This window comes from Sander vitreus, chromosome 12 (assembly GCF_031162955.1).
Source record: "Sander vitreus isolate 19-12246 chromosome 12, sanVit1, whole genome shotgun sequence".
NCBI lineage: Eukaryota > Metazoa > Chordata > Actinopteri > Perciformes > Percidae > Sander > Sander vitreus.
In genome coordinates, this window is record NC_135866.1 from 5,689,874 (window position 1) to 5,704,594 (window position 14,721).

Below are 14,721 nucleotides of genomic sequence, written 5' to 3' on the forward strand. Positions count from 1 at the left end.
AGAAGTATCACAAGGTTCAACAAAGGCTCCAAAAGCACTAGTGCAATTACCACAAATTACTTCAAAATGCAAAAAAACTACTGCAAAGCAAAACGATCCCGAAGACCCAACAGAAACTAAAACTACAACAAATAAATCACAAGTTGGCAGAAATGACTACAGATTAACAAACAGTAACACGTAGTACAGGAATCATTATAATGTACTGCAAACAACCACAAAGCATATCCCAAAGTACCACAAACATACCACATTAGTACATAGAACCAAAGAGAATACCAATCAGCTTAGCCAAGTATCAAGAGCTTCCATAAAGTACTAACAAGGGACACAAAAAGCATGTGGTGAAATATTCAAAAGTACTAAAATAACCACAAAGTACAACAAAGAATCTCAAACTACAACATTAATACAAATAATTGTAGAATACCACAATACCACAAAGTAAATATGCTCTCCATTACAAGTAAAAGTTGTACTGTACATTTAAAAAAATGTTGTTATTGTAGCTGTCCTTGGCTTAAAAAACATTGAAGACCCCTGGTGTACTATATACTGTGCGATATTGTATTAAATAGAATATTTATATGTTTATTTCTCACACAAACACATATCTAAATATGGCATGCATGCTCATTACCTAGGTGAGATTTAGCTTCCTGTTTTATCAATATTGATAATGTTTGAATGTGGTTTCTGTATATCGACGTCGACATAAAGTTATGGACATTGTTTTTTAAAGCTTTAGTATTTTAGGTCATTGTTAATGTATAATAATTACAAGAAAAACTAAATGTCTTGCGATATTAGCAACTCTGTCATATTTGCAAATGTCTTTAGTCACCTAGATTCACTGTGACTGCTGACTTCCGCCGCTGGGGTCACAGTCATACTGTCTATGGTCACAGTGCGGATGTAGTCAAATATTTACGGTAATACAACAAGTGACGCTGCTACGGTCACCTCGTTACGGATTCCAGTACGTCCCTAAGTGGCAGAAATAACGTTGAACTAACAGCACTGCTATCGTTAATTAAAACAAACATTCCCCAACTTGTGTTTAAATCATATTGCGGAAGGTGTCGAAATATGTCAGTAAGAAAAGATTTATTAGTTTTAATGCGACTAAAAGCAGAGAGGGAGTGAGACCGCCCGAGCTGACCACGGGTGGTAAAAACGAGCGACCCTCCCCCTACGTTACCGTCCGCGGAAGACATTTAGTATTTTTACAGCACGAGTACACACAGTCATCTGAGGAGCAATTTGCATCTATTTAACCTGCAAGTGAATGACATACAGACGCGTACAGGTGAATATATTTATTTCTTTTTGAATAAAGAGACTGAACTCGGCGTCAACATGGAGGACTGCGGCTTCCAGAGCCAGTTACTATCCGTCATGGAGGTCCTGGCCAAGGCAGCTGTGGCGGAGATAACCCGGCGTGTGGATGACAGCTGCGCGGTGCTCCGGCTGGAGGTGAGCCAGAGCCGGCGGGACATCGAGCTGCTGAAGCGGAAGAGTGAGGTGATGGAGGCAGAGCTGAGGAGGAGCAGGATGAGAGCCAGGAGGAAAGGTGAGGACGGGTTGCCATGATACATTTATTTCCTGGTGTCATGTTGTTGTATGTAGTTTCTGCTTTGAACCCTTCACCTACAACTCCTACTCCAGCCTGCCTGGTTTGTTTTTGCTGTTTCGACTGAAAAAATGTCCAACAAATGTGAAATGAGTGAGTGCCCTTGCCCTTTTTATCCAGGTTTACTTAAACTTTCAATATATGGCAGTTATTTCATACTATTATGTGTTATGACTGTGTAGCGCTGGGCGATAGGAAGAAAATCAAACATCACGATATTTTTGACCAAGTACCTTGATATCGATATTGCGACGATATAGTAGGGATGACCACTGGTGTTTTCACAAAAATATTTCCACAATGAGATCTGTGGTAAACAATCATCAGTAATGTGGATATAATAAAGTGGGTAAAGGCAAAAAAACAAAACATAAAACAGCTAGAATGGTATGGTAAGGTCAGGAAATTACATCACTTTACTGTTATGCAGCCTTTAATACCAGGAAAAGACAACACTTGTGTCATGTCACGATATTACCATATCCAAAATATAAGACGATATCTAGTCTCATACACCAATATTGATTTATATTGATCTATTGCCCAGCCCTGTGACTGTGTATAATACCAGTGTAAAATGTGGTGTATGTTTGTTGTTCTTCCTCAGCGTTTTACCCTCCAGCAGCAGAGAGATTCTCTCCTTTAGTCCGAGTGGTGTTGAACAGAGGGAGACAGAGCACATGTTGGGATGCTGAGGCTCAAACTCAACCCCAGCAGGTATGGATACTACAACATATTATTTTGATTGTTTATTAATATGCTTGTTTGATTAATCAGTTGATAATTTAGTCTGTGAAATGCCAACAAATAATGAAAAATGCCTCTCACCGTTTCCCAGAGCCCAGTGTTATTTCTTTAATTAGCTTGTTTTGTCTGACCAACAGTCCAAAGCCCATCTATGCTCAATTTACAATGATAGAAGCAACAAATCCTCACATTTTATAAGCTAGAGCCATGGCTGTAACAATTAATTTCTTACATGTTCGCTTGGTAAATGACTTAAACGATTCGCTGATTATAAAAAATGTGTAATGTCTTTGTCTTGATTCATTAGTTAGTCCTACTCAATAGCGAATGTTTCTTGTCTTTCTTGTAGGGCTGGGACGACATGCTTTTGTCCCGATTCCATTCCTTCCCGATACATGGGTGCCGATTGGATTTGTATTGTGATTTTCATTTATTGCGATTCCATAGCATCGATACGCTGAATATTGCGATTTTCAAAAACAAAAAGTTGAATAATACACTTCTAGAGACTATATATCATGAGACATTTCTAAAAACTAATTGTTTTCTAAGAAGAATGTATATCACATGTTAGTCAGTCAGTCTGACATTTATGTCATTTGTAAAGAAGAACATAACATGGACTTTCTGCTTTCTTTTTTTTTTCTTCCTGTTCTCTCACGGATTTGATGTAGTCTCCGCCAGCGGTACCGTATAAACAGAAAATATTATGGTGACTCGTTGGTAAAAAAATAAATAAATGAAAAAATATTGATTCTGGGGAAAAGAATCGATTTTAAAAATCGTTGCAAAAAAAAAAAAAAAAAAAAATCACAATACATGTGTTTTTCAGTTTTTTCTCCCACCCCTACTTTTCCAGTGCCCCATGTGAGCTTAAAAATAAAAGGTTCACGAAATGCATAATGAATGGTATTTTACAGGTAGTTAGTCTCGCGTGTGTGAGTACTAATGTTGAGCGTGGCGTTGCAGTGTGCAGACGTGGAACGTGCGAATGAAGCTGGACACATCCTGATCAAAGAGGAGTGTGCAGAGGAGGACCTGTGGAAGAACGAGTCGGAGGACAAACTCAGTGAGTTCAAACACAAACCCAACACTAACACTGGGCTTATTTCATACTGCCAAGGGCTCATTGAACGGGTGGAAAAAAATAAAAAAAGATCTCTGGTAAAAATTAGGGCTGCACAATATATATATATATTTTTTTTAAATCGTAATGGCGATATCGACTGGCGCAATAAACACATCCCGACAGACACTCAGAGGATTTTGTGTTAGTTGAAAGTAAATATCAGTAGAAAACTGCACTTTGAAATAGAACTGTCACTCTTTTTTTAGTGGTGCCTTTTATATTCAGTTCAATTTGTATAAAATATCGTTGGAAATAATTTCCTTTTTGTTTGTTTAAAATTTTACAAGCAATTTGTTGTATTTTAGCAGAATACTGACAGCAGCCGTATTCAACAACTTTATCGCATATTTCCCTCATATCGTGCAGCCTTACTAAAAATGCATGTCTCCTTCAAAAACAATCCAAGGCACTCGTAGGAATATGAAATGTCTGCATGTACACACTGCGTTTCACATAACATGATCAGCAACAGGTGTATACTTTTAAAGCGTGTTGTAGCAGCGTGTGTATGATTACAGAACGTGACAAAAGAATACCCACATTTCTTAATACATTCCAAGGTTTTATCTGCCTATTTCAGAGTAGAGAATAGAGCTGAAGAAAAGACAGTTTAGCTACAATGTGACTTATTGCCCTCCATTTGGAAACACACATTCTTTGTGTTCATAACTTGGATTTGTTGAAACCACTGGAGCCAAGCAAATTCAGGTCAAAACGGACTACAGGTTGTGTTTTATTGTCTTTCATCTCCTCAGAGTTGGTCCAGTTTCTCTTGGTTCAACAGCATTTTATTGAACCTGAATCCAGTATTGAATCTGCTTTTTGAATGTGAACCCTTATTGGGCCCATTTAGGTTTTATTCATTTTACGCAACAAATTCTAGAAATTTCATATTTAAGAACCACAACGCAAATGGTAACATTAAACATAATGAACACTTGTATTTGTTGTGCTATTTAAATGGCTAAATGTTTTGTACGTTGCTCTCTGGCAATAAAGAAAAGAGTGATATCAAAAGATTTGTTGGACGTAGAGCCGATATGAGCAAAACATGCGATAACTTTGTTGAATACCACGATAACGATGTTACTCGCGATAAATAAAAAGAAAATAAGTTCTAACAAATTGAACACTGATATAAAAGGCACCACTAGAAAGAGAGACAGTAACATTTTAAAGTGCAGCTTTCTACTGATATTTTCTTTCAACTAACACGACAAATCTCTGAGTGTCTTTCGCAATGTGTTTATTGCGCCAGTTGATATCGCGATGACAAAAAAAAACAAAAAAACCCCGATATATTGTGCAGCCCTATTAAAAACCACTACTTTAAGATGCTGTGTGGTTCCTGTGCTTTTTCTTTAGTCTGTGAAGCTGAGCAGATGCCACGTTTGGAAGCCTCACAACCGGCCCAGACTGACATCTTTGTGGAACATTACCACCCAGCTGAGAAGGCAGCCGAGCCTGGATCTCTGGTTTTCCCGACAGACGGCTACGACACGTTCCCCGAGCAGCAGCAGCAGCAGCCGCCGAACAGACACCAAACTGCCGCAGAGCTCGTAGTGAAACACGAGAGAGACGGAGAGCCCGAAGAGAAGGCAGCTCCTCTTGATTCAGCCCACAGGTTTGTGACAGAGGAAGGAGACGGACAGCTCTGGTCGTCCAATCAGTGCAGAGACGCTGCTGAGCAGAGCTTCCCGTACGCTGAGCAACAGTTCGAGCCACCTCCCTCTGTGGCCCCGCCTCAAAGCGGACTGCATTTGGAAGACACGGTGCCCCGACTTCACTCGATAGGGAAATCCCACTCGGTCGTGGTGAGTTCAGCGCGCGTGAAAAGACGAGCCAGAACGTTTGGATGTAAGAGGCCGCAGCCAGATGAAGGACACGGTGCTTTCTCACAGATCAACACTGTGGGCCGATGCTCGGCTCCTCCGCCGTCACAGCTTCATCAGTACCCAGAATCTCCCCAAGGCAGGAACCCAAACCAGGATCTGACGCCGCCGCCGAACCTAGCCGCAGGCGTTTCTTCTTTCTGCGGGCACAGCCGCAGCGGCCTGGGCCTGGCGAGGAGGACGAGGACGCCCTGGAGGTCCGGCGTTGGCGAGAAGAGGTTCAGCTGCACGTACTGCGACAAAAGCTTCATGAGGTTCAGTCAGCTCAAGGAGCACCTGCGGAGCCACACGGGGGAGAAACCGTTCAGCTGCCTGCAGTGCGGCCGCAGCTTCACCAAACAGTGCAACCTGATCCGACACGCGGTGGTGCACAGCGGAGAGAAGCCCTACGCGTGCTCGCTGTGCGGCAAGTGCTTCACCCAGCGCTCCAGCCTCAAGTCCCATCAGAAAACAGCACACTGACTTCACAGGGGTTTAAGGCCGATTTATGCTTCGATGTTAAACCCACGGCGTAGGTATGTGCAGATACGGACCCTACGCCGTAGGCTGGCGTGCTCCAGGCCTGGGTACGGACCCTACGCCGTAGGCTGGCGTGCTCCTCTCAAAAAATGTAACTACACAACGAGTTGTTGCGGCGACACAGACCGCAAAACAACTGTGTGCGTGTGTGTGTGTGTCCATTGTCAGCGTCATTTCCCTGCTTCGCATTCATTTCTATGGGAGCAGCGATGCAATGCATTCTGGTAGCGTCGCAGGGACTTTTGCCCTTTGTTTGACCTTTGTCGATCTGAAATGAAGACAGATTCAGCAACTGCATGGCCTGTTTCTCGCTTAAAATGTTTTCAGAAACACGTTTGCTTGTCCAGACTGATCTCATGAAGTGGCGTATGTATGACACGCCAATTCATATGCCATTTTTGCCGTGTTATCAAGACGCTTACTCGTTTTTTAGCGTGTTTATCAACGCCGTATGGCCTCCATTGACATTACCTTGCGATTGCGTGTGAATTTACGCCGTAGCGAGTAGTATGAAAGGGCGAAAATCCACATAGGGAGGTTGGTTGGGGTGGTGGATGGGTCAAACACAGGACTTTCACCCAGGAGACCGGGGATCGTGTCCCGCGTGTCACGTTTCCTAAACTCAACCAGTTCTTCTTTTCCTAAACCCAACCCGTCCGCTGTATATGGCGCTCAAAATGCGTACAGATAACACAGCACTTTGCTTTAGAAAGTGGGCGTGTACGTTTACGTCCGCTTTATACAGCGTAGACATACACGCGGATAGCTCAAAATGCGTACAGATAACACGCCACTTGGCTTAAGAAAGTGGGCGTGTACGTTTACCTGAAGTCATGATGTCATGTTGGCTCGTCAGTGGTCAGTGAAGAGAAACTGGTGGAATCCCACTAGCATGCAAAGGGGAAGCATATAAGCATTGCTCGGCCGTGGCTTGGTAGTGTTGCATTCCCCCCCCCCCCCCCCCCCACCGAGTCGTTTCCTGGTTCTCCTTCATAAACAACATGAAATCAGGGAGAGGGTTAACTTTTCCTGCTCCAGATTTCTGACCGTAGTCAGAAAGCACAGGGGAGACTCTTTGTTTCTCTCACTATGACTCTAGAGTCACTACTCGCTCCGAAACTAATCGCCGTCACTCTCTCACTCGCTCTACCACACGCACGCACGGACACGGAAGAAGCATAAATCGCGCTTTATTTTATACATTTGATTCGCTGATATATGGATGCAATTGTTTTGTTTGTTTTTACTGTTGTTTAAATGTATATATTTTTGTTTAACACCGTTTCATATTATAATATTTAAATAATATAATAAAACCGACTAGTCTGGAATTGTAATACCAAAACTTTGTTTAAAGCTATAGTGCGTAGTTTCTGTCGCCCCCCCCCCCATGAGGAATTCTAAGTAATGACAACAACACTGTCCGGAAATCATTAGCCTTTTTTCCTGGTATTCCTACCGCTCAACGCAGCCACTAGTGTCCATTCTTTTCCGTACAGTATGTTGGTGGACTATTGAACCTTGAACATGTGAGTTGTAATCCATCACACCAAGTCTACAGTTTTTTAAGTCTTTACTGCATTACCTCACAACAATAAATATCGGACTAAAATGTATGTACAGACTTCAATTGGCTGCCTCAAACTGGAGGGAATGGTCAGTATATCCTGTTTTGAAAGGCTCCATTACAGTAAAATGTCTTATTTACACCTTTATCGCTTTGGTCTTATCAACATTGTTAATATATTTTACATTGTAAAAGTACTTGTCTAACATGTATTGTTGTGAAATGCAATGATGCACATAAGGAGTGACAGAAAAATGAAGGATACCCTTATTAAGGATATAATACCTTCACACAAAAATACCTTCACAATTGCAGTAAGTTTTGTCAAATTAGATCCAGATTCTTTTGAATATCGCCAGGGATTTATCTTTCAGGAAAACAATGTTTAGCTCCAAGACATGCGAGAGAAACAAAGTGGCCTCACAGCCAAAACACACTAGCTCATTTCATTTCGGCGACCATGTTATCCAATCTGTCCGTTCATACCAGCTGTGATCAGGTGCGGAGCGGCCGCGCCGGCCCGCGTGCTGCGGCATTCGTCACAGCGTATACAGGAAGGCCACAGTGCAGCTGGATACTTTACAAAAATAAGACACATTTCAAAAATAAAACACCCAAGTTTATGGTGATTTTGGCTGTCGACTTCTCAGCTGTGTCTACAGCAAGACACGCGATCAGGCACACACACACACACACACACACACACACACACACACACTGCGGTGTGTTTTCGCTGTTAGGCTTGCCTGAGTAAAGCAGTCTAACATCACTTATTGCAACCAACCTGTAGAGAGCTGAGACGTTACTGTGACACTTCATCAGGATGACAAGTGTGGATCGTTTGACACCAACTGTCCACGAAGGTTGCATAGCCAGACCTATCTCCACAGCACTGCGGAGGAAGGTCTGGCAACAGGAGCAAACACTCTGGGTCGTTGGCATTTCTTCAAACCAATCATCTTGTTGGGCGGCGCTACGCTCCGGACGCAGCGACGGTGGCTCTGCTAAATAGTCTCAGGAAGGGACTTGTTTTGGCGGAACATTTGATCCCCGCTTAAGAAAACGCCACATACAATATTAAATGAAGTTAACTGTTCACACAATACTGTAACGTGAGCTATTTAAATTAGCTGGATACATGGATAAGGCTCATTTGCTCTTACCAGTGTATCACCGTGTGTACTTCGTCCACAGCAATCCCACCAATCGGTCCCAAAACGTCCCAGTTAGAGAGGAAATGCCGTAAACATATTCTTTGTAAATCTTTACAATCATTCCCCAAAAGAACCAAGCAGGCCTGCCTTGTTGCCTGATCCACATTTTCTTCAAAACTTAAAATTTTCAGCATGTTAGCGTTGCTCAGAGGTTCCGGTTGCTGTTCCTCAAAGCACCGGAGTTTAACGTAAACACAAAGGAAACGGAAGGTGACGGACATCCGCAACTTTCCGGTAAATGAACCGTCGTCGATCCAGACCAACTGTCCACATGATGAATCCAGTCTCGGAACTTGCAAATCGAATCTGAGAGCAAAAGTTTTCACACGTATTTTAAAACAAATATGACATCCTAAATGTTAATCCCAGGCTGCCTGAGCTTCTCTGAGTGTGAGTAAAGTTTGCACTGAAATACAGAATAAGAAACAAAACGCAAGGAGAACTCTGAGAAGCTTTGTTATTCGATCAGCAAAAAAAACATCTCAATCTGTATTCATCCAGGCAGGGAACACAAACTTTTTACACAAATATACAAAGGTAAGACATTAAAAAGGTTTTCTCATAAATATCAAATTAGATCCTTTATACTGTAAAACAGTGTCATAAACGTTACATTGGTTGCATAGAAAAGTAGTGATTAGTTCATAGGAGATCGCTGTACAAGTGCATTTTAGTTCCTATTGAAGTGATGGGACCGTATGAGACCGAGATCAGCAGAATGGAACAACAGAGACAAATCTACAGTCATTTAGTTTGTACACAAACATTTAGATGAACAGTGAAAACCATTTTGATGTTAGACAAACCTTCGCAGTGAGACTCTTTACCTCAAGGAAGTCTATTTTTAGAAATCCACTGGAGTGTGTTGATAAAGGTAGAAAATGTCACGACACCACCAACTTCATCAGACAAATTAGGCCGTGTGTCTCGATTAGCTTTAGATTGGGAATGTGCTCGGTAACACTTTACTTGAAGGTATCTACATAAGAGTGACATGACACTGTCATGAACACGTGACACTGTCATGAACACATGAACCCTAACCCTAACCATAACTTGTCAGGGACAAAAAAAACGAATGACACTTACTAAAAGAAGCATTATGTAACGTATATAACGTTTATGACTTCTTGGTTATAATGTTTATGACACGTTCATGACAGTGTCATGTCACTCTTATGTAAATACCTTCAAGTAAAGTGTAACCATGTGCTCCAATTAAATGAAACTATACATTGGATTTGAAGTCAAATCCCGCCACTTGAAGTTAGCTTGTACCATCTTTGCAAGAAAAGTGTATTCATTTGTTTAGCACTAATAATTTGTGATAGAACAAACATATTTTAGGCGTTTCAAGCACTACTCAGCTCGGCTCTCTGTCAGCTCCGTTTGGACATTTCCCTCACAACAGAGTGGAAAACTCGACAACAGGCACGTCTGAGCGGTAAGAACTGAAGGACTAGGTTGTGCCGTTTCCTAAAAGCCACTCGTCATCTCAGCACCACCATGGCAACTTCCTGGTTAACTGATAACCAACAATTTGTAAGGAGCATCAACAGTAATCGCCGTTTGTTTCATAACACACGTTTCAGGACATTTTTGCAGCATTTCGACAAATGTACTATCTTTTGTTGTATATAGTTGATGTATAATTTACATTACTGCTGTCTAGGGCTGGGTACCGAATTCAATATTTTTTTAGGCACTGACCGTGTTGCCTCTTAAGTATCGGGTATGGAAAAATGCCTCGTCATTCAATACCCAAGAAGTAAATCAGCATCAGTGAGCCAATAAGCACGCAGCATGCTTCTACGAAGATCTAATAATGTCTGTGATTGGCTGTCGAACGTGACACGACATAGAGGCACGCAGGAAAAACTACGCTACACAGAGAGACGGTGCTCACGTAGCAGGAGCTGAAAAAATAAATAAAAAGGTTTGTGATGTTGTTGTGATGTCTTTTTTTTTGTTTGTTTTATAAAATTGGCATTGAAAAAAGTATGGTTTAGGAACCGGTATTGAGAACAGAATTTTATATTGTATAAACGATTGTATCTGAACGATACCCAGCCGTACTGCTGTCCTTTATAATAAGGTGGACATACATTTGATTTCCCCCATTTTCAGGGAGCGCCTTGTTTCTAGAAATTTCAGTTTGGACTTTAAAGCGAGACTATGCAACTTTTGCAGCACAACATCCACTGTAGACTACATTCTTGGGGGTGAAAGTGGATTCTTGCCTTTGGAGACTGTATTTGTGACACAAAAAGGATGTGGTACACAGAAAACAGCAGCAAAGGAAAAGAAAGTCAACGCAGCCATTTCTAAAGTGTGCTAACATTAGCCACCATAAGCACGGCTACTACGGCTAAATCCCTGAGTGTATTGAAGTGAGAAAGTAATTCAACTTTTCATTTGAAAGAAGATTTGAAGGAAGATTGTTATTTTTTTTCTTTCAAAAAGTTACATAGTCTTGCTGTAAATCTTGCTTTTTGTTAGTTTCTTTTTTTACTTTGGCTTTATTTTTTTGGACAATTTCATCGTCATTGTGCGTGAATAGAGAGGCAAGAGGGGACTGTTTTGAAAACTTGTGGTGCGTTCGATTAAACTCCGACATCCGAGAAAAGAAAGAAAGAAAAAAAAAAACGTTAGAAGGTCCTTTTACTACAACATCCGTGTTTGCCTACAGTTTGTGTTCTGGATGGGATGTCTCGCCAACACTGCCTGTGAATGCTCGGCTTTGTCTGTTGAATGGTGTTAGCTTGACTGATTTACAGCACAGCTGACCCAACAGAAAGGTCACTATGTCACCGAGTGTTGTTTTTCCACGCACTCAGTTATTCTAAATCCCCTCTAAATTGTCTTGTCGTAATATCAGCGCACCGTCTTGTTAATCAGAAAAATATGGGATGGTTTTTATTTTATTTAGCATAAACATTTGTCTAACAAAGAACACAGGAGGAAAGTGTCAAAACACGAGCCTTGATTTTTAACAACATACACAACACAAGGGATCTTCAGTACACCTCGTCATGGACAAGACGCCTAAGATAAGACACCTTTAAAAGGAAAACAAATCTACACCATCTCACAATATTAAATATAAACCTTTTTCAAAAAAAAACAACCTCTATGCCAAGTGTCCACTGTGTTGATAAAACTTTTTAACTTTTTTTTTTTTTTTTTTAATGGAGACTTGTCCTGTCACACCTGGGTGATAATATCTTTGAAAGAGACTTATTTATTTACATCACATGTGCTTGATTTATTAATCCACGTTATACATTCACTTGACAGATTTAAAAAAAAAAAAAAAATATCAAGTGTTTTTTCTCTTCTCTTTACATTTTATTTTTCCAAAACCTTTGAAATGTGTCCGGTCTGTCAGTCTGCTGCCTCTATGTCCTCCGTCCAGGGGAAAAAGTCCCCTCTCTCTTTTCCAAATCCACCACATCCTCCACGTGTGTGTGTGAGTGTGTGTGTGTGTGCGTGTGCGTGTTACATGGGGCAGTGTGTTTCTGTCCCTCTCTCTGGTCCCTCACCTTCGGCCAGGCTGCTGGAGCAGTCCATCGCCTCCCCACTGTTTCTGTCGCTGCTGGGGACCATCAGAGACCAGCTCTCCCCAGGCTCATCATCCTCGTTTCCCTCCTTCCTCCCCTCTCCCTCTCGTTCCTCCTCCCTTCCTCTCTGCCTGCAGTAAGGCGGGATCTCAACCACGACGTATTTCTTCACCCAGCCGCCCAGCACTCCCTTCTGCCGGACGTCGTTTCCCATCAGGCCTGCGTCACACCTGGAGATCGTTGCTGAGAGAAATATAAAAAGAGGGAAATGGTGTTAAGGACAAAACTCAGGAGCAGCACATCTCATTTCACATACGTGAAGAAAGTTCAGAAGACTTTGATGACTTACACAGGAGACTTTAATTAACTCGATTGAAGGAAGATTTCAGGCAGGCAGTACAGTTTAACCACGATGTGTTATTGTGTCATGCGGTCCCAACTCTCTGAAGTCCCTCACTTCCTGAAGGTGTATTTAAACTCATGCTGGAGGCGTTACGTGTAGCTTAGTCTATATCCACGACGTTCCACTTCCGGGATTGCTCCGGTGCCGCCGGAAATTCCGCCGGATGCATGTCTTTTCGTCCGATGTCCGTTACCTTCCTCTTTCTTTGTGTTGGCGTTCTAAACTCCGGTAGATTTCTGAGGACTATGGTTAACTGCTCCTCAGATCTCTGCAGGGTAAATCCAGACAGCTAGCTAGACTATCTGTCCAATCTGAGTTTTCTGTTGCACGACTAAAACAACTTTTGAACGTACACAGGTTCCACCAAAACAAGTTCCTTCCTGAGGCTATTTTGCAGAGCCACCGTGGCACCATTCGGAGCTTAGTGCCGCCCAAGAAATTGTGATTGGTTTAAAGAAATGCCAATAAACCAGAGCACATTTTACTCCCATCCCAGAATGCTGTGTGGCTAGCCAGACCCTCCTCCGCAGCACTGTGGAGGAAGGTCTGGCAAAGCGAGACTACGTTTACTTTCCCTATGGCCTTAGCAGGGTGGGCGGCACCGTCTTATCATACAGCTGTCGTCCCGTCGTCGATAGAGGCACAGAGTTGAAGTACTTCTCTGCCTGGAAAGGTTATGAGGTTATGTTGGACACTGACCTGAATGACACCTGGCTGCCATTGTCTCAACTTACATAGCATGAGTTCTTTAGCTGGAAATTCCACCCCAAACGGGAAAGGAAGGGAACAATTATTATCTAATTTGGTGATACAGTTGAAAAAACACTACACCTGTGGCTTAGTTCCTGCAACAGCTTCCCACTTGTACCAACTGCCAACAACCACGTACACACATAACAACAACCCTTCAACATCATCAAAATCAGGTGCGTTCCAATTATTAAATGCCAAATAATGTTGCAGTTATGTGTTTTAAGCTCTTTGCAAGTGTCTCTTTTTTATTTTTGCCACATTATCAAAATATGAAAAATGTCTATGCCTATTTTCCCACAGCCCTATGTTACCCAAGATCAAAATTAGGCCCTATGTTCCCACATTTTCTTTTTCATAAATTTGTATCAGATTTTATCCCCCTAACCCTAAAAAATGTTGTGGGAGGATAGGGCTTAAAGCGTAACTCTCGCAAAAATGCAACCTAGGATCTTTTTGGGAATGTACCCGAGTCAAACTTTCGTTTAAAACCATAATTAGGACGGAAACGCCACTTTTACAATTTACCGTATTTTAGTTTTTTCGGTCAAATGGCCTTTTGAATGGGAGTGCTAGGGGCACTTTTATGCTAGCCTCAAAATAGCTATTTTTAAAACACTAAGAAGGCTCGACACAACATGAAACTTTGCTCCAAGTATCACCAGGGGCTCTACACCTTAACGAAAGCATTGACAACATTGTTTGTGTACACAGAGTTTACTAAACAGAAAGGTTTTGAACAACTCACCGTCGCTCTTGTTTCCGGCCGCTACCACCTCGGCAGTCAAAAAAAAACGAGTCGATATCCGAATGCGAATGAACGGACTCCATATGAGGCTCCTTTTTCAACTACGAGGTCAATACTGTTTTTCAATAACGACAAAACAAGAAATAATCCGTGCATTTATATGGAACTAAGCTTTAGGAGGTTTACATCTTTACTCTCCTCCCTGTTATGTTGCATTCGAAAATTGATTGTTTTTGACTGATAAAATGGCTGCGGCCGGAAACAACAAGACCTACGCCGAGTTGTTCAAAACCTCTCTTTTTAGTAAACTCTGGGTACACAAACAATGTTGTCAATGCTCTCGTTAAGCTGTAGAGACCCTGGTGATACTTCAAGCAAAGTCTCATGTTGTGTCGAGCCTTCTTAGTGTTTTAAAAATAGCTATTTTGAGGCTAGCATGAAAGTGCCCCCAGCACTCCCATTCAAAAGGCCATTTGACCGAAAAACGAGAATACGGTAAATCTCAAAAGTGGCGATTCCGTCCTAAATATGCTTTTAAATGAAAGTTTGACTCGGGTAC

The 14,721-nt window shown here is 41.9% G+C and overlaps 2 protein-coding genes across 3 annotated transcripts in view; one reads left to right on the forward strand and one right to left on the reverse strand.

Moving 5' to 3' along the window:
* Positions 1 to 955: 955 nt before the first annotated feature.
* Positions 956 to 11,828, forward strand: LOC144526142 (uncharacterized). Of its 2 annotated transcripts, XM_078263363.1 has the most exons (4): positions 956 to 1,573; positions 2,241 to 2,350; positions 3,350 to 3,449; positions 4,875 to 11,828. In XM_078263363.1, exons 1-4 carry the CDS (start codon positions 1,360 to 1,362, stop codon positions 5,861 to 5,863), a joined length of 1,413 nt encoding a protein of 470 aa, XP_078119489.1. In that variant the 5' UTR covers positions 956 to 1,359; the 3' UTR covers positions 5,864 to 11,828. The 2 variants fall into 2 exon arrangements, with proteins under 2 accessions (XP_078119489.1, XP_078119490.1); XM_078263364.1 differs by lacking the exons at positions 956 to 1,573; positions 2,241 to 2,350 and adding an exon at positions 2,952 to 3,247.
* The window catches only part of tesk2 (testis associated actin remodelling kinase 2), a 50,476-nt gene continuing 44,896 nt past the window's right edge, over positions 9,142 to 14,721 (reverse strand). The window contains exon 13 of the mRNA XM_078263362.1: positions 9,142 to 12,504. Coding sequence (XP_078119488.1) covers positions 12,200 to 12,504 — 305 coding nt within the window. The 3' untranslated portion in view covers positions 9,142 to 12,199. The remainder of the gene's footprint in view (positions 12,505 to 14,721) is intronic.

Bases quoted from the DNA above. Each gene is read 5' to 3' on its own strand.
- LOC144526142 (XM_078263363.1), top strand. From the start codon at position 1,360: ATGGAGGACTGCGGCTTCCAGAGCCAGTTACTATCCGTCATGGAGGTC. The intron at 1,574-2,240 runs GTGAGGACGGGT...GTTCTTCCTCAG, and splicing joins GATGAGAGCCAGGAGGAAAG to CGTTTTACCCTCCAGCAGCA. The intron at 2,351-3,349 runs GTATGGATACTA...GTGGCGTTGCAG, and splicing joins CTCAAACTCAACCCCAGCAG to TGTGCAGACGTGGAACGTGC.